Source organism: Mobula hypostoma, chromosome 11 (assembly GCF_963921235.1).
Source record: "Mobula hypostoma chromosome 11, sMobHyp1.1, whole genome shotgun sequence".
Lineage (NCBI taxonomy): Eukaryota > Metazoa > Chordata > Chondrichthyes > Myliobatiformes > Myliobatidae > Mobula > Mobula hypostoma.
Genome location: NC_086107.1, coordinates 106,534,055 through 106,552,181, shown reverse-complemented (window position 1 = coordinate 106,552,181; position 18,127 = coordinate 106,534,055). Strand labels below are relative to the sequence as shown.

Here is an 18,127-nt window from a genome sequence, read left to right as displayed (position 1 = left end):
TTCTCGGGGTAAACAAGTCTAAAGCGAGCGTCTTTTTTCGTAAAAACGAAATGTGCCCTCCGTAATTTTGGAGGTCTGTAAAGCTTTATGGAAAGCATTGCAGCCAGAGTTCCTTCCCTGCCCTTCAGTCACCCAATGGGAAGCTATTGCAGCGTAGGATGAAATGCGATGCTACCAGGCGGACCAATCACAGTTGTTGCGGTCTGCGTTGCCGCAACACATAGTTACATTTTGGGAGAGGTGCGCATCAGGCTACGGCGTAGGGATCCATGTAGGCTCTGCATAGGGTTCGCGGCTACACCGTACCTACGGTGTCCATTTGATGCACAAGTATAAATCAGCCTTGAGGGCCGGCACACTCCTGCACCCTTGTGCAAAAGGCTGCTCTACTGTTGTCCCAAGATCTGCTGTTGCATAGCAGGCCACTTTGTTGTCTTTGCCACTTCAGCCAAAGCTGGCGGACTTGGTTACCCAGTGAGGGGAAATGTGCCAGCGATACATTCAGATCCCGTGTGGCACTTGGTGAAGGTTTGGAAGCATCATAGGAATTCAAACAATCAGTGAGTGTGTGATTGAGTTCAGGTGAGCAAAGCTGTGGGTTTCATTACTTGATAGTGATGAGTAAAAGGAATGAACAGGTTACCTCTATACTGCTTGGTGTTGGATTAACTATCACCAGTAAATTAATGGTTGGACTACTGTGGCTCAATGCAGGGAAACTGCAGGTAATTCTATATTGGTAATGTCCAGAAACAAAAGGTAGATGGTCAGATGAGTTATCCATTTGGTGGAGTTGGTTGATTGCAGAACAATTATTGAATCAGAATCAGGTTTAACATCCAACACACATCAAAGTTGCTGGTGAACGCAGCAGGCCAGGCAGCATCTCTAGGAAGAGGTACAGTCGATGTTTCGGGCTGAGACCCTTCATCAGGACTAACTGAAGAAAGAGCTAGTAAGAGATTTGAAAGTGGGAGGGGGAGGGGGAGATCCAAAATGATAGGAGAAGACAGGAGGGGGCGGGATGGAGCCAAGAGCTGGACAGGTGATTGGCAAAAGGGATATGAGAGGATCATGGGACAGGAGACCCAGGGAGAAGGAAAAGGGGGAGGGGGGAAAACCCAGAGGATGGGCAAGGGGGTATAGTCAGAGGGACAGAGGGAGAAAAAGGAGAGAGAGAGAAAGAATGTGTGTATATAAATAACAGATGGGGTACGAGGAGGAGGTGGGGCATTAGCGGAAGCTAGAGAAGTCAATGTTCATGCTATCAGGTTGGAGGCTACCCAGAGGGAATATAAGGTTTAACATCACCGACATTTGTCGGGAAATTTATTGTATTTGGCGGCAGTACAATGCAATACATAATAATAGAAAACAAAATGTGATCGTTTTGAATAATACAAAACAAAACTGGTATGATGGGGGGGGGGCTACCACACAGGATGGAAATAAGCTGCAGAAAATTGTCAACTCAGTCATCTCCATCATGGGCACTAGCCTCCCCAGCATCTAGGACATCTTCGAAGAGCGATGCCTCGAGAAGGCGGCATCCTTCATTAACAACCCCTATCACCCAGGATCTGCCCTCTTTTCATTGCTACCATCAGGAAGAAGGTACAGGAGACTGAAAGCACGCACTCAGCGACTCAGGAACAGTTTCTTCCCCTCTGACATCTGATTTCTGAATGAACATTGAACCCATAAACACTACCTCAATACTTTTTTGTTAAATTTCTGTTTTTGCACCGCTTATTTTAATTTAACTAATATACATTATATACTTATTGTAATTAGTTTTTTTCTATATTTATCATGTATTGCATTGTACTGCTGCCACAAAGTTAACAAATTTCATGACATATGCTGGGGATGTTAAATCTGATTCTGAATTACAGTAAATATAATTATATATTATATATATATTAAAAATAAATAAGTGGTGCAAAAATAGAAATGAAAAAGTAGTGAGGTTGTGTTCATGGGTTCAATATCTATTCAGAAATTGGATGGCAGAGGGGAAGAAGCTGTTTCTGAATCACTTTAGGCTGCTGTTCCTCCTCCCTGATGGTAGCAGTGAGAACAAGGTATGACCTGGGTGATTGGGGGTCTTTAATGATGGACGCTGCCTTTCCGAGGCATCGCTCCTTGAAGATGTCCTGGATATTATGGAGGCTAGTGCCCATTCGGGAACTGACTAAGTTTACAACTCTCTGCAGGTTATTTCAATCCTGTGCAGTAGACCCCTCCATACCAGATGGTGATGCAGCCAGTTAGAATGCTATCCATGGTACTTCTGTAGAAATGTGCGAGTGTCTTTGGTGACATACTAAATCTCCCCAAACTTCCAACGAAATATAGCCACTGTCATGCATGCTTCGTAACTCTGAGGATCTACCCTGCGCCCAACGTATCGACAGAGTTATCAACACCCAAGAACTTGAAATTACTCACTCTTTCCACTTCTGATCCCTCTGTGAGGACTAGTGTGAGTTCCCTCGTATGAAGTCTATTTCTTGCATATTTGCTGTGGTAAACAGAGGTTTATTTATATCAGAAATTATTACAGATTTATTTCATTGTGACTAGCATCCATTGTTTCTTTTGTTGCTAATTCCACAGTTTATCTGAAAATACTGATGATTGTTTCTCTGGTGAAAGGCACTCTGAATAATACTGATTGACATTCAGTTACAGAACCTTACCCATAGCGTAGTGGTTACCGTGACACTATTACAGCTCAGGTGTCGGAGTTCAATTCTTATGTCATCCATATGTCCTCCCTGTGGAATGTGTGGGTTTTCTCCAGGTGCTGCAGTTTCCTCTCACAATCCAAACATGTACCAATTAATTGGTCATTGTAAATTGTCCCGTGATTAGATTAAGGTTAAATCGGGGGTTGTTGGGTATTGCTGGGTGATGCGGCTCAAAGGGCCAGAATAGCCTATTCTGCGCTGTTTCTCTAAATAAATCAATTTACACAACCTTGCACTCAATGTCAGTAAGACCAGAGAACTGATTGTGGACTTCAGAAAGGGTGGGGGAGGGAGGGAATGTCGACTCAGACCATGAGAGGTCCGCGTTGGGCATTTTCATGCCTTACAAGGCGCAGATTGGAAGTCTGTGTGGGGCGCCATTCCTCGCACAGACACTAGAGCAATGTGTGGTTAAGTGCCTTGCTCATGGGGCACAAACACGCTGCCACAGCTGAGGCTCAGAAAGGGTAAGGCGAGGAAACACACTCCAGCGCTCATAGAGGGATCAGAAGTGGCAAGAGTGAGTAACTTCAAGTCCCTGGGTGTCAATATCTCTGAGGATCTATCCTGGACCTAACATATCGATGCAGCTACAAAGAAGGCAGGACAACGGCTATACTTCATTAGGAGATTGAGGAGATTTGGTATGTAACCAAAGACGTTCGCATATATCAACAGGTGTACCATGGAGAGCATTCTAACTGGCTGCATCAGCGTCTGGTATTTGGGGCAGGGGAGCACTGCCTAGGATCAAAATAAGCTGCAGAAGGTTGTAAATTCAGTCGGCTCCATCATGGGCACCAGCCTCCATAGCATTCAGGACATCTTCAAGGAGCAGTGCCTCAGAAAAGCGGCGTCCGTCACTAAGGACCCCCACCACCCAGGACATGCCCCCTTCTCATTGCTACCATCAGGGAGGAGGTACAGAAGGCACACACTCGAGGATTCAGGAACAGCTTCTTCCCCCCCGCCATCTGTTTTCTGAATGAACATTCAACCCATGAACTCTACCTCACTACATTTTTTTTGTTATTTCCTGTTTTTTGCACTACTTATTTAACTATTATATACAGTATATATGTATTTACTGAAATTCAGTTTTTTTCCATATTTACCATGTATTGCATTGTATTGCTGCCACAAAGTTAACAAATTTCACAACAAATGCTGGTGATATTAAACCTGATTCTGATTCTGAAAAGTATTTCTCAGCAGAGCATGTTGGATAGCTGCCAGCAATCTGACTCAGTGCTTCGGTAAACCTAGTTTTCTCCTCTAGATTTATGGCACTGTTATTAACTGAATTGTTTGATCAGAAATTTGGACAACCTAACCTCTTTTGTGTAGTTAATTAGGGCCGTGGGCCAGGAGAAATTGAGTTTTATGGTTTTAATTCAGAATCTTCTGCTAATGTTGCAGCTTGCAAGTTATTTTCTGGCTTCTATGCATCTTGTCAAACAAATATCTGGTTAAGATAAGGAACTTTGCCTCAGGTGGAACCACATTGATGCCCACATTTCTTGATACCTAATTTTCTTTGCATTAGACGAACATTGCCTCTTTCTTTCCTCATGGTTCCCCTTTGCTTAGCTCTGCTTCTAGAGGATCTGTATAATCCTGTGGAATCAGCACAAAAGCTCACCTCTGCAGTGGAGCGATAATTCTACCTTATGGTGTATACACAGTAAAGCAGAATTCTTACCCCACTGTGTAATAATTTTACATTATCTCTCAGTGTCCACTTTAACAGGTATACCCGTACACCTCGTTAATGCAAATATTTAATCAGCCAATCACATGGCAGCATCTCAATTGCATAAAAGCCTGCAGACATGGTCAAGAGGTTCAGTTGTTGTTCAGACCAGATATCAGAATGGGGAAGAAATGTGATCTAAGTGATTTTGACTGTAGAATGATTGTTGGTGCCAGAGCGGCTGGTTTGACTATCTCAGAAACTGCTAATCTCCTGGGATTTTCACACACAGCAGTCTCTAGAGTTTACAGAGAATGGTGCAAGAAACAAAAAAACATCCAGTGAGTAAGACGTCTGAGGGTGAAAACGCCTTGTTAATGGGAGAGGCCAGAGGAGAATGGCCAGACAGGTTCAAGCTGACTGGAAGGAGGCAGTAAATCAGATAACTACACGTTACAACAGTGGCGTGCAGAAAAGCATCTCTGAACGCACAATATGTCGAACCTTGAAGTGGGTGGGCTCCAGCAGCAGAAGAGCACAGCTGCGGCCACTTTATTAGGTATACGCCTGTATCTAATGAAGTGGCCACTCAGTGTACAACCCTATGACTTGGTAAAGGAACTGAAGCTATCAGTCTGCATGTCAGTTGCTATTATACAGAGTCTGACTGAAATATTCATCAGTGCAAAATTAGATTGGTATTTGCTTTCAAAAATCATTTACTTTTTCGAAAAAATCATTTAACGTTGAAGCTTTGCAAAGTGAATCTCCTTCCTTTTAACTCATCTATTGACTGAACTTGGCAATAAGGCTCACCATATGTCCACCATCTTGGCGCCAACATTCCATCTGTTGTAACTGAACATTTTGGCTTGGTGGAAATGATGGAAATCCTGCTCTAATGTTAGCTGGTTGGAATTCTATTCCTTGCTGCTGAACTAGGTAATTGTAATTGCTGATTACAGAATAATGCCTAGTGAATCTTAAACTCCAACTTAACTTCAATTTGTATCGGTATTTACAAAATGCCACAGCCCAGAACTAAGTCGCTTAGCATAAGGCAAATTTGCCTGAGCCATTTCTCTAATGGAGCTTTTGAATTCATCCCACACCCTTGTATTTTCTCCCTAATGCTGCAAATATTATTTTTCAAGTATGGTAACAGATATGCGCCTGTCTTGGCAACTAAAAATAATGTCCTGTGGTGGTGCCTGTGGTAAAGCAGATGTTATCTGGAATGTTGCAACACATGAGATAGAATATAGGTCATCGTGCACTTCAAGGCAAGAAAATGCAGTTCTATCCCTGAGTGACATGGGCTGAAGATTGGCAGATTCTCGTGAAGTGCTTGCTTCTGTAAGACGATAAAATCAGTATAATGTTACTGGCACTATTCTAATAAAGAAAGCAGTTGTATAAATCTGTGAAACAGCAGCAATAAAAGATGAGTGACCAGTGCAGGGTGAGTTGGGGGAGAGGGGGTGGGCAGGGCATTCAGACAGGGTGTACATGTGTGCTGGATGGCAGCAGGGTGGTGAGAAGCCGAACAGTCTGCAGGAAGCTGCTACCCAGCCTGACAGTACCAGTTCTTATGCTGTAGTACCTTCTGCCTGATGGCAGGAGGTCAGAGAGATTGCAGGAAGGGTGGGAAGGGTCTTTGGCACTGTCAGTGTAGCTTTTCTGAAATTCTTTGTTAGATGGAAGCACAAGACAAGAATGTGTTTGGTATAAATAGCAGGAATTGTGATTTATATTTTAATCCATTGTCATCGTACTTTGCAATTGGTTTAAAAAGTGAAAGTGCGTACTTAAGCCAACTGTGAGTGGAATAACTTCACCAGGCCTTCAATAAAAATTGATAATTAAATGTTAATTTGAGCGTGTTATATTTGGAAAGCCCCCTGACCTTTTAGAACTTAGTCGTATCAAATTTATTGTGGTTTCGATAGGAAAGGTACATCGCATTCGGAGTTTCTCCGGTTCGCCTCCATTTCCCTTCATGCCTCTTTGACGTAGTGGGGAACTGCATATGAGGCAAGTTACAGCAGTGGTTTGCCATTGCCTTCTGCAGGGTGAGTTTCCAAAGAGATCACCAGCACGGATGGAAAGCGTGCAAGGGAGCCGGCTGGATTCGAACTCAGGACCTTTCGTCCCGAAGTCCAGCACTGATGCCACTACGCCACCAGCCAGGTCTCGTAGTTTCAATAAAATAGACTATTCCCAATTCACTGTCTTTCTGCAGAATAGAGGATTGTGCTACTCTAGATAAAGACAGTGAATTGCTTTCCAAACTACATTCAGTGGCCACTTTATTAGGTAAATCTGTACACCTGCTCGTTAATACAATTATCTTACTAGCCAATCATGTGGCAGCAACTCCATAAAACCATAAGATATTGGAGCAGAATTATGCCCATAGAGTCTGCTCCGCCATTCCATCATTGCGGATCCATTTTTGCCTCTCAGCCCCAACCTCCTGCCTTCTCCCCGTAACCCTTCATGCCCTGACCAATCAAGAATCAACCCCTGCCTTAAATATACATAAAGACTCGGCGTCCACAGCCACTATGGCAACTCAGTGCATAAGAGCATGCAGATGCGATCAAGAGGTTCAGTTGTTCAGACCAAACATCAGAATGGGGGACAAAATGTGATCTCAGTTGCTTTGACCCTGGAATGACCGTTGGTGCCAGACAGGGTGGTTTGAAAATCTCAGAAACTGCTGATCTCCTGGGATTGTCACACACAACAGGCAGAGGTTCCCAACCTGGGGTTCATGGCATTAAAAGGGTGTGGGGAACCCCTGCTCTGGAGTTTACAGAGAATGGTGTGGAAACAGAAACATTTAGTAAGTGCCATTTCTGTTAATGAGAGATGTCAGAGGAGAATGGCCAGACTGGTTCAAGCTGACAGGAAGGTGACGGTAACTCAAGTAACCCCAGGAACATTCACAGAAGTATGATGTTGACTCAATCTCTTGTTTTCTTGTTCCAGGTGTTGGATATGTGACAGAGGTGGAACTGTCAGTGGAACAAGTTTGATAAGTAAGCGCCTGTTCGGGAAGCATGGAGCTTCAGTCAGGCTGAAAAAGGGATCACATTCCTGTGCAGAAATTGTAAGTACTTGACTTCTAAGAGGAGCCCTGCAGAAGGAAAACAAAGCAGTCAACCATGACGTCCTCATCTCTCCGAAGACAGATGAAAAACATTGTAAACAATTATTCTGAAGCAGAGATAAAGGTACGGGAGGCTACATCAAATGACCCATGGGGACCCTCGAGCTCGCTGATGGCGGAAATCTCAGACCTAACCTACAACGTGGTGGCTTTCACGGAGATTATGAGCATGATCTGGAAGCGCCTCAATGACCACGGCAAGAATTGGCGTCACGTGTACAAGGCCTTGATGCTGATGGACTACCTGATCAAGACTGGCTCCGAACGGGTAGCGCAGCAGTGCAAGGAAAACATCTTTGCCATTCAGACGCTGAAGGACTTTCAGTACATTGATCGAGATGGAAGGGATCAGGGTAATAAAATATCTAATTGTGATTTCGTTGAAGTAATACACACGGATTTTGATGGGTGGGAGAGTGCCTTGCAGGAACTAGTAAGCCTTTCAGCAAACCATGGGCAGCATGGTAGTGTAATGCTTTATAGGGCCAGTGACCTGGGTTTTATTCCTGGTGCTGCCTGTGAGAAGTTTGTACGTGCCTCCTCCGGGTGCCCCAGTTTCCTCCCACGTACGGATCAGTAGGTTAATTGGTCACTTGGGTGTAATTGGGCAGCACAGGCTCGTTGGGCCAGAACTTCAGAATGTATAACAGGGGCGATATCACTTTGGTTATAATATTCCCTGCAGAGGCTCCCTTTGCTCACAGTACGCAAAGTTGCGAGGCAGGTGGGTTTAAGCAGACAATGGAATTCAATATTGCCTAATATATGTCTGATAAAATTTAGTCTGGCGGTCCTACGTTGAGTTCAACGCTGACTGGCAAATCCTGTGACGCTTCTGGTGCCAAAGTGTATCGGTCTCTGCCATTCCTTCGGGTTCATTAGATGCGTGGAGCAGGGCAGCTTGTTACATGAGAAACAGCTTGTTCTCCATATTGTACTGCCCCTGGCTTGTGTATCTAGACAGCTGGGATGCAACACTTGTGATCAATCCTGAATGACAGAGGCCTCAGAATTTAGTTAAAACTCTCAGATGAAGATGTCTTCTCAAGCTTACTGATTACTGTTCTGTGATGGGTTATTTATGGAGATACAGCACAGAATCGGCCCTTCGAGGCACAGTGCCCGGCAGTCCCCCAATTTAATCCAAGCCAAATCACAGGACAATTTACAATGACCAATTAACTTGCCAGCCAGTAGGACTTTGGACTGTGGGAGGAAACCGGAGCACCCGTAGGAAACACACGCAATCATGGGGGAGAACATACAACCTCCTTACAGGCAACAGCAAGAATTGAACCCAGGTCGCCTGTACTGTAAAGCCTTGTGCTAACCACTACACTACCGTCCCTTGACATGGATAGCTTTTGATAGATAAAGCTGTTGCAGTTCAGAACTTTTGACCCAAATTTTAAAAAGCTCATTAAAAAGTTACATTTACACTATCAAAGACTCTTTTTGTGCCAAATAATTTTTTTAAAAATGTCAAAATAAGTGGACTGAACCCTCCAGCTGTCTGCTATTAAAAGACTCCAGTATGTAACCTTTAAATGCCACAAATGCAGTCAGCCTTTTGGTGGTTTGAGACTTAGTAAAACTCATCCGAATTGTGGCTCAGATGTCAGTGGTGGGAAACAAACCCTTTGACCACAGGTATAAGAAGAGGCTGGTTAATATTGCACAGACTGTAGCAGCTTTGAGTTAGTGTTTGTAAGAGTAAAATAGAGTCATTCTAATATTATTTGACATTAGTGAATATGAATATTAACCATGTGGAAGCAAAGAAAGGAAGAGTTTTGTTTAAGTTCCGTGATATTTGTTATGCATCATTTAGGGTAGAGTTCATTGTTACAGATGGCTGTGGAGGCCAAGGTATGGGTATATTTAATATGGAGGTTGATATAAGGGCATCAAAGGTTACGGGGAGAATGGGGTTAAGAGGGATAATATATGTACTATACAAGACATCTTCAAGGAGCAGTGCCGCAAAAAGGTGGCATCCATCATTAAGGATGCCCACCAGCCAGGACTTGCCATTTTCTCATTGTGCCTATTAGGAAGGAGGTGCAGAAACCTGAAGGCACATACTCAGCGATTCTGGAACAGCTTCTTCCCTTCTGCTATCTGATTTCTGATTAGACATTGAAACCATGAACTCTACCTCACTACTTTTTTATTTCTGTTTTTGCACTACATTGTACTCCCACTCAAAGTTAACAAATATCACAACAAATACTGGTGATATTAAACCTGATTCTGGTTCTGATAAATCTGCTATGATCAGATGGCGGAGCAGACTTGTTGGGCCGAATAACCCGTTTCTGCTCCTATGTCTTAGAAACCCTGCAACTGTCTGGAAGCTGTTCATAATAGATGTCGCCCAAATAATCAGTAACCATCCGTGAATCCAGCTGGCCTAGGCATGTGGAGAGAAAATCCCTTCAGATGGAAGGATTTAGGGACCCAAGAGTCAGGTGAAAGTTAGCAACAAAAATATAGCTTCAGGCCCAGGATAATGGTATAATGAGAAAAAAATATGCTTTACAACTAAATTCAGATGGAGCAATGGAGAGGTGTCTGTCAAAAATTGCGAGCTGTTGAAATATACACAACAAATCCTTCACCGAAGCATCATTCACCTTCTATAACTTAACATGCTAATTGAACCAATAACTGTCGAGTACATAAAATGTATCTTAAAAGCAGAATCGGATGCACGATGATGTCATAAACCACAATTTTCACCAGCGCCCAGGACAGTAATGCTTTAACCCATTACTTTTACTTGTCTGATGTTGTTATTAATGATGTCTTATGCTGCTTGGTACCTAGAATTCTTCTCTTTAAAGGTTTTCACTTATGCATAATAAATATGACCAAGGCATATGGGAAGTATGGCTGCCTAAAAGGAATGCTTTCTGTCCAATAACTAATTCTCAATCCATATCCTTATAATAGCTCTAATTCTATGTCCTTGAAAACATTGCTGAACAACCTGTGCTTTGGGACATTATCTGATGGCTTCCATAATCCATAATTTGGGGTGGCACTGTAGCATCATAAACAAGAGAAAATCCAAAGCAACACACACAAAATGCCGGATGAACTCAGCAGGCCAGGCAATATCTATGTAAGAGTAAACAGTCAATGTTTCAGGCCAAATCCTGTCCCAAAGAAGGGTCTCGGCCTGAAACGTTGACTGTTTACTTATTTCCAATTATGCTGCCTGACCTGCTGAGTTCCTCCAGCATTTTGTGCCTGTGGCATAGTAGCTTAGCGTAACACTATTACTGCGCCGGTGAACCCAGTTCAATTCTGCTACCATTTGTGCATTCTACCCAGGACCACGTGGGCTTCCTCCAGGTGTCCGGTTTCCTCCTACATTCCAAAGACATGCGGGTTAGTAGGTTAATTGGTCACATGGGTGTAATTGGAAAATGCAGCCTCAAGGGGCATGAAGGGCCTGCTATCTTGCTGTATCGATAAATAAAGAAATAAATAAACAGGCAATGTTGTCAATCCATCTAAATACATAACATCTGATAGTTCTCCATTCTCTATGCTCCTAATCACATTCTCCGAGAAATCCAGCAGATTATTCAGACATAACTTCCTTTAACTCTACTCATTGCTTAGTTTCAGTGAACTTTTCCAATCGATTCTCTCAACCAGGTGTCAATGTGAGGGAGAAATCAAAACAGCTCATCGCCCTACTGAAGGATGACGAGAGGCTTCGAGTCGAGCGCAGTCATGCACTGAAGACAAAAGAGCGGATGTCAAGTGTGACAACAGGAGTAGGCAGCAACAACCAGATTATGTTCGGCCGGGGTTCCAGCCACCCAAACCTGTCTACTAGCCAATCAGATGAGTGCAGCAAAGTGGGTGGGTCACCTGCTTCCTACCATGGCTGTAAGTATCCAAGCCTTGTGTTTTTGTGTGTGTGTGGATATATTAGAGAGTTGTTATGGGTAATGTTTTAACCCTTTTCTAAACTCTCATTGATATTATAATTCTTTTCATATTAACACAGTGCAGAACAACCACTAGCCTAGAGATAAAGATCAACTTTATTTGTCACATGAACATCGAAACACACAGTGAAATGCGTCGTTTTGTGTCAACCAGTCAGCGGGGATTGTGCTGGGGGCAGCCCGCAAATGTCGCCACTCATCTGGCACCAACATAACATGCTCACAACTCACTAACCCGTACGTATTTGGAATGTGGGAGAAAACCAAAGCGCCTCACAGGGAGAACACACAAAGTCCTTACAGACTGCAGTGGGAATTGAAGCTCCATTGGTGATCACTGGTGCTGTAAAGCAATTCAAGATTGTTTAATGTCTTTTCTAGTACACAAGTTTAAAGGAGAATGAAATAACTGTTACTCCGGATCTGATGCAACACAAAAAAACACAATGAGATAAGGAAAATAATAATAAAAAGCACAATAATTAGATTAGATTAGATTCAACTTTATTGTCATTGTGCCGAGTACAGATACAAAGCCAATGAAATGCAGTTAGCATCTGACCAGAAATGCAAAGAATAGTGTTATTTACAAAATAACTGTGAATAAAAAGTAAGTGCTACAGCACACAAATATAAAAGTACTGAGACAGTACAATATGGGTGCAATACTGATTAGCGCTGTGATGTGAGGTTCAGCAGGGTCACAGCCTCAGGGAAGAAGCTCTTCCTGTGCCTGCTGGTACGGGAGCAGAGGCTCCTGTAGTGCCTACCGGATGGGAAGACAGTAAAAAATCCATGGTTAGGGTGAGATGCATCCTTGATAATGCTTTTCGCCCCGCCCAGGGTGCCGATAATCCGCTGGGCAGTTTTCACCACACGCTGGAGTGCTTTGCGATCCGATACGGGACAATTGCCATAACACACTGAGATGCAGTTGGTGAGTATGCTCTCAATGGTACAGCAGTAAAAGTCCACCAGTATCCTGGGACAGAGGTGAGCTTTCTTCATGCTCTGCTGTTGCGCCTTTTTGTTCAGGATGGAGGAGATCAGGGACCAGCTGAGATCCTCAGAAATGTGGACACCAAGGAAATTGAAGCTTGATACACGCTCCACTACAGCTGTTATATACTAGACTGATCATATGACCATAAAGTAATGCTAGGTACAGGAGTGTCCGTACATAAGGTGATTCTGAGAGGAAATAAAAGTAATGGCGGTGGGGGTGTGGAGGGGTGGTCACTGGGTGGAGGTGTTGATCAGCCTTACTGCTTGGGGAAGGTAACTGGTTTTGAATGTGGTGGCCCTGGTGTAGCCTCCTCCATGCTGGGAGTGGGACAAACAGTCCATGGGCAGGCTGTGTGGGATCCTTCATGATATTGCAGGCCTTTTTCCGGCACCTTTCTATGTATACGTCATTGATGGCAGATAGGCTAGTGTCAGTGATGCATTGCGCAGTTTTGACTACCCATTATAGAGCCTTCCTGTCCGGTGCAGTGCAGTTACCATACTGTGCAGCGATGCAGCATGTGAAGATGCTCTCAACTGCGCATCTGTAGAAGGTCATGATAGTCCAGCTCTCTTAAACTTCAGAAAGCAGAGGTGTTGAGCTTTCTTGATAGTGTGGAACACGCTGACCCACTACACTACCTTGCCAAGTAATAGCCATGGTACACTTTTCACTCTTTCTTGCCCACTTTTAAATATCTCAATGTAGCATTATTAGGCAACTAAGAAAGTAAGGCACACAATAATTAGAAACAGTAATTTTTATCTCACCGGTTGTACCTCTAAAGAGGTTAAAATTGACATCTTATTCAGTGCAGAATTCATTGTTGACATTGTTGATATACTGTTGTTGAGGGATACACCAGTTTGCCTTCACATCTGGATAGTGGCATCTATCTGAGTTTAAAGAATTAAATGATGAAAAAAGACTGTATAAACGGTGTGGAATTCCTTATTGCATTAGAGGGTTGATCTAATGGAAGTGTTTAAAATGATTGTTCAGAAATTTGCAACCTTTCTTTGTGATCGAATTGGCACCGTGCCCTGTAGTTGCAGGTGAGAAGCTTGGATAGTGTAACTACCCAAGTGTAGAAACTGGACTGTCCTCACAATGACGCTGCTTGTCTGTTGCTTGTTTCTCTGCTCACAGCTACTTCTCCGAAGATCTCCTCTGAGCTGGAGCAGACACGGCCTCAGACCAGCGGTGAAGAGGAGCTGCAGCTACAGTTGGCACTGGCCATGAGTCGGGAAGAGGCGGAACAGGTACCAAAAGACAATAACACACAGGAGCAGAATTTGGCCATTCTGCCCATTGATTCTGCCCCACCATTCCATCATGGCTGATTTATTATCCCTCTCAACCCCATTCTCCTTCCTTCTCCCCATAACCTTTAATTTCCTGACTAATCAAGAAGCTATCAACCTCTGCTTTAAATATACCCATTGACTTGGCCTCCACAACGGTCTGTGGCAAAGAATTCCACAGGTTCACCACCCTCTGACTAAAGAAATTCCTCGTTATCTCTGTCGTGAAGAGTATTCCGCAGCTGTGCCCTCTGGTCCGAGACGCCCCCATTATAGCAAACACCCTTCCTTGGTGATACTACCTTTCAAAATCTGAGAGGTTTCAATGAGTACCACCCCCCTCCCCCCACCCCCCCCCGGCCTGACTAGATCCATGCTTGATCCTTGCACCACTCCCAACTCATTGATATTGTAAGGTAGCAAGTAAGCTGAAGTGACCAACCTTTCCTAAAGGTCAGCCCTAGTCTGCTGGTGTACAGTATTTCTATTGATACTTCACGTCAACCTGACAGTCTAAAAACAAACACCATCTGTGGTGGCCAAGGGATAATCGGTGTTTCAGATTGAGGCCTTCCAGCAGATATTTATAGCAAAGCTATACAATGAGAAAATAGAATTGCTGCCCTTTCAGCTGCTTGCAAGTAGTCAAGTCTGTGATTTTTGATTTTTTAAAAAATTATTTATTGAGAAACAGCATGGAACAAGCCCTTTTGGCCCTTCGAGCCGTGCCACCCAGCAACCCCTGATTTAACCCTAGCCTAATCACAGGACAATTTACAATGACCAATTAACCTACCTACCGGTACGACTTTGGCTTGTGGGAGGAAACCTCTGTGATCATGGGGAGAATGTACAAACTCCTTACAGGCAGCAACGGGAATTGAACCTGTGTAACTGGTACTGCAAAGCGATGTGCGAACCGCTACGCTACCGAGCTGCCCTCATACAGTAGCACTAGACATCTGTACACTTACTCATAACAGCCAATCTGATGCTAGCCCAAGGGAATACAGCATGTGAAGATTACTTAACCCAGGAAGGTTCTTTCAACTTGGAGAAACAATCTAGCTTTTCCCCAAATATTGCTTTGTCAAATGATGTATTTCTAACCATCTATGGATGGTATTACACAGTCGACTTTTCGGGCTGAGACTCTGGTCCTGATGAAGGGTCTTGGCCCGAAATGTCAACTGTTTGTTCCCTCTATAGATGTTGCCTAATCTGCTAAATTCCTCCAGCATTTTATGTGTGTTGTTCTGGATTTCTAGCATCTGCAGAATCTCTTAGGTTTATCTTTTTTAACCATGCCAGTCCAATTAAATATTCCTTATACCCTTTGTTCAATTTGGGACAATTGAACAGTCAGTCAGAAACAGCAAAAGTAAAAATACACAGTTCATCACATGAAAAAGCTGGTGTGACTAATGCTCTTTCCAAATGTTCCTCAATTCAGACTCAGATGCAAGCCAGTAAAATAAAATAAATTATGAAACTGTTCAAAGTTGAAAGTAAATTTATTATCAAAGTGCATGCGTCACCATATACAACCCTGAGATTCATTTTCTTGCGGGCATACTCACTAAATCCAGTAACTATAATAGAATCAATAGAAGACCCTATAGGGCAGAAGACCAGTGTGCAAAAGACAATAAACTCTGCAAATACAAAAGAAAAAATAATAATAATAAATAAATAAGCAATAAATATCAAGAACATGAGATGACGGGTCCTTGAAAGTGAATCCATAGGCTTTAGGAACAATTCAATGATGGGGCAAGTAAAGTTGAGTGAAATTATCCCCCTGTGGTTCAAGAGATGGATGGCTGAGGGGTAATAAGTGTTCCTGAACCTGGTGGTATGAATTCTGAGGCTCCTGATGGCAGCAGTGAGAAGGGAGCATGGCCTGGGTGGTGGGGAGTCATTGACCATTACGTATGCACGGAGCAAGAATGACAATGGAGTTGTATGATTAAACGTTTTTACTGAGTCGTGTTAGTAACAGCACACGCCGGGCAACTTATAGTGTGAGAGCAATGAACAGAGCCCGCCAAGTCAATAATCGTGCACTCTCTAAAGCCTGCGCCAAAGGAAAGGCCCAATCGATTCACTGCGCGATCAATTGGCTTCATGCACACCTGCCACTTTCTCACAATCAGTCTGATATACAGTACAGTAATTATACATGATGGAGTATTTTCGGCCACTCCAATGAGTGTAAAAGAATAAAAGCAATGCTGAACTTCCCTTTGAGACCTTTTAGATGCCTAATGCATGCACTTCATGCACTTCACCGCAGTGAGCAGCTGAGCTATTTCCTGAATTGCACAAGTTACAGAGAAATTGTACAAGCTACAAAGAAGCCTGCACTGTTTTATTACAGTATTTAATATTCTGCGACATTCTAAATATTTTTTTCCTTACCCATCTAGATTTTCAAATGTGCCACAACAGCTGGCAGCCAATCAAGAAACACTGTGACGACCTTGACTGCACAGGTAGGATCACTTAGGACTGATAGGACAGAATGGTTAATTTCAAAGTTGAAGGTCACCTGCTTTTAATGTGCATGATTTTGATATTTCTGAGTTGCAACCTAAAACCAGCTTGCATACTCTGATAAGCAGAGTTTCTACCCCAAACACCATCAACCACAGCTCAGAAGTCTCTTGATTTTAATTGTACTATTTATTTTGTGTCTCTGATGGTTGAACTTATATGTAGCTACACCAAAATAACAACATAATTAAAAGTATGGTACAGATAGACAGAATGGACACCCAGAGATTTCTTCCAAGGGCAGAAATGGATAATATGGGGGGGGGGGCATAATTTTAAGGTGATTGAAGAAAAGTATAAGGTAAGTTCTTCACACATACTGTAATGGGTGTGTCGAACATCCTGCCAGGGGTGTTGGTAGAGGCAGAAACATTTAGGGGAATTAAACAAACCCTTAAATAGGCAAATGGATGACAGAAAAGTGAGGGCGATGTAGGAAGGAAGGGTTAGATTGATCTTAGAGTAGGTTAAAAGGTCGGCACAACATCATGTGCCAAAGGGCCTGCCTGCACTGTGCTGTAGTGTCCTACATTGTAAAACCTTGCAACATTCATAAAAATGGACAGTCTTCTTTCTTGTCATTATTTTGGTGAGGTTTTAGTCTGGAATCAAAAGCTTGACTTCTACTCTTGTATTGTGTATATGCTGCATGTTAAAATATGCGCACCCTGGGCAAGTGGCTAACTGTAACTTTCCATTGTGTGAACTATGGGGCTGAGGAAAGCTGACTGTGGAAATACTTCAGTTTTTCAGTGGCATCATGCACTGTCGACTATGGGATGCAAAGTAAAATTTCCCTGCATAAAGATGGCATAGAGTTGTAGAGTTATACAGCACACAGATGGACTCTTTGGCCCAACTCACCCATGCCAACCAGTTGTTTATCTGGTTTAGTCCCCTTTGCCTGAGTTTGAACCATATCCCTTTATGCCATGTACATGTTGAAATGTGTTTTCCGTATGTTAATTTTGCCTGCTTCTACAGCTGCTTCTGGCAGCTCATTCTGCTGCACTCTGTATAAAAACATTTCCCCACGCATTCCTTTAGATCAGGGGTTCCCAACCTTTTTTATGCTATGGACCAATACCATTAAGCAAGGGGTCCATGGATCCCAGGTTGGGAACCCGTACTTTAGGTCTTTCCATTTTAGCCTTAAATCCATGTCCTCTACTTTAGACTCCACCAACTCCCCCACTTGGGGGAAAAAAGGCTATAACCATCTACCTTATACTGTATATAGCTCTATAATGTCAATCCTCAGCCTCCTATGCTCCAGGGAAATAAAAAGCACCCAGAATCCAGTCTGACTTTGTACCTCAAGTCCACAAATCCTATTAACTTCCTTGTGAATCTTTGCTGCATTTTTTTTATCTTAATAACATCCTACCTACAGCTTGGCAATCAGAACTGTGCAAAATACTCCAATTGTGGTTTCATCAAAGACTTGTACATTGGCAAGACCTGACATAGATTGGGGTCCTTGTCGTCGGGCACCTTCACCCCATCCACCACAAAGACGGGATTTCCCAGTGGCCAACCATTTTAATTCTACTCAGTTAGACATGTCAGTTCACAGCCTCCTCTACAGTTGTGACGAAGCCACTCTCAGGTTGGAGGAGCGACACCCAATATTCCATCTGGCTAGCCTCCAACCTGATGACATGAACACTGA

General features: G+C 43.3%; 1 protein-coding gene across 5 annotated transcripts in view; it reads left to right on the top strand.

Moving 5' to 3' along the window:
* LOC134354075 (epsin-2-like) overlaps window positions 1–18,127 on the top strand; it is a 65,697-nt gene that overhangs the window by 6,871 nt on the left and 40,699 nt on the right. For all 5 annotated transcript variants that reach the window (XM_063062817.1, XM_063062818.1, XM_063062820.1 and 2 more), the window contains 4 exons: window positions 7,441–7,974; window positions 11,291–11,527; window positions 13,745–13,857; window positions 16,329–16,394. In XM_063062817.1, coding sequence (XP_062918887.1) covers window positions 7,617–7,974; window positions 11,291–11,527; window positions 13,745–13,857; window positions 16,329–16,394 — 774 coding nt within the window. In that variant the 5' untranslated portion in view covers window positions 7,441–7,616. The remainder of the gene's footprint in view (window positions 1–7,440; window positions 7,975–11,290; window positions 11,528–13,744; window positions 13,858–16,328; window positions 16,395–18,127) is intronic.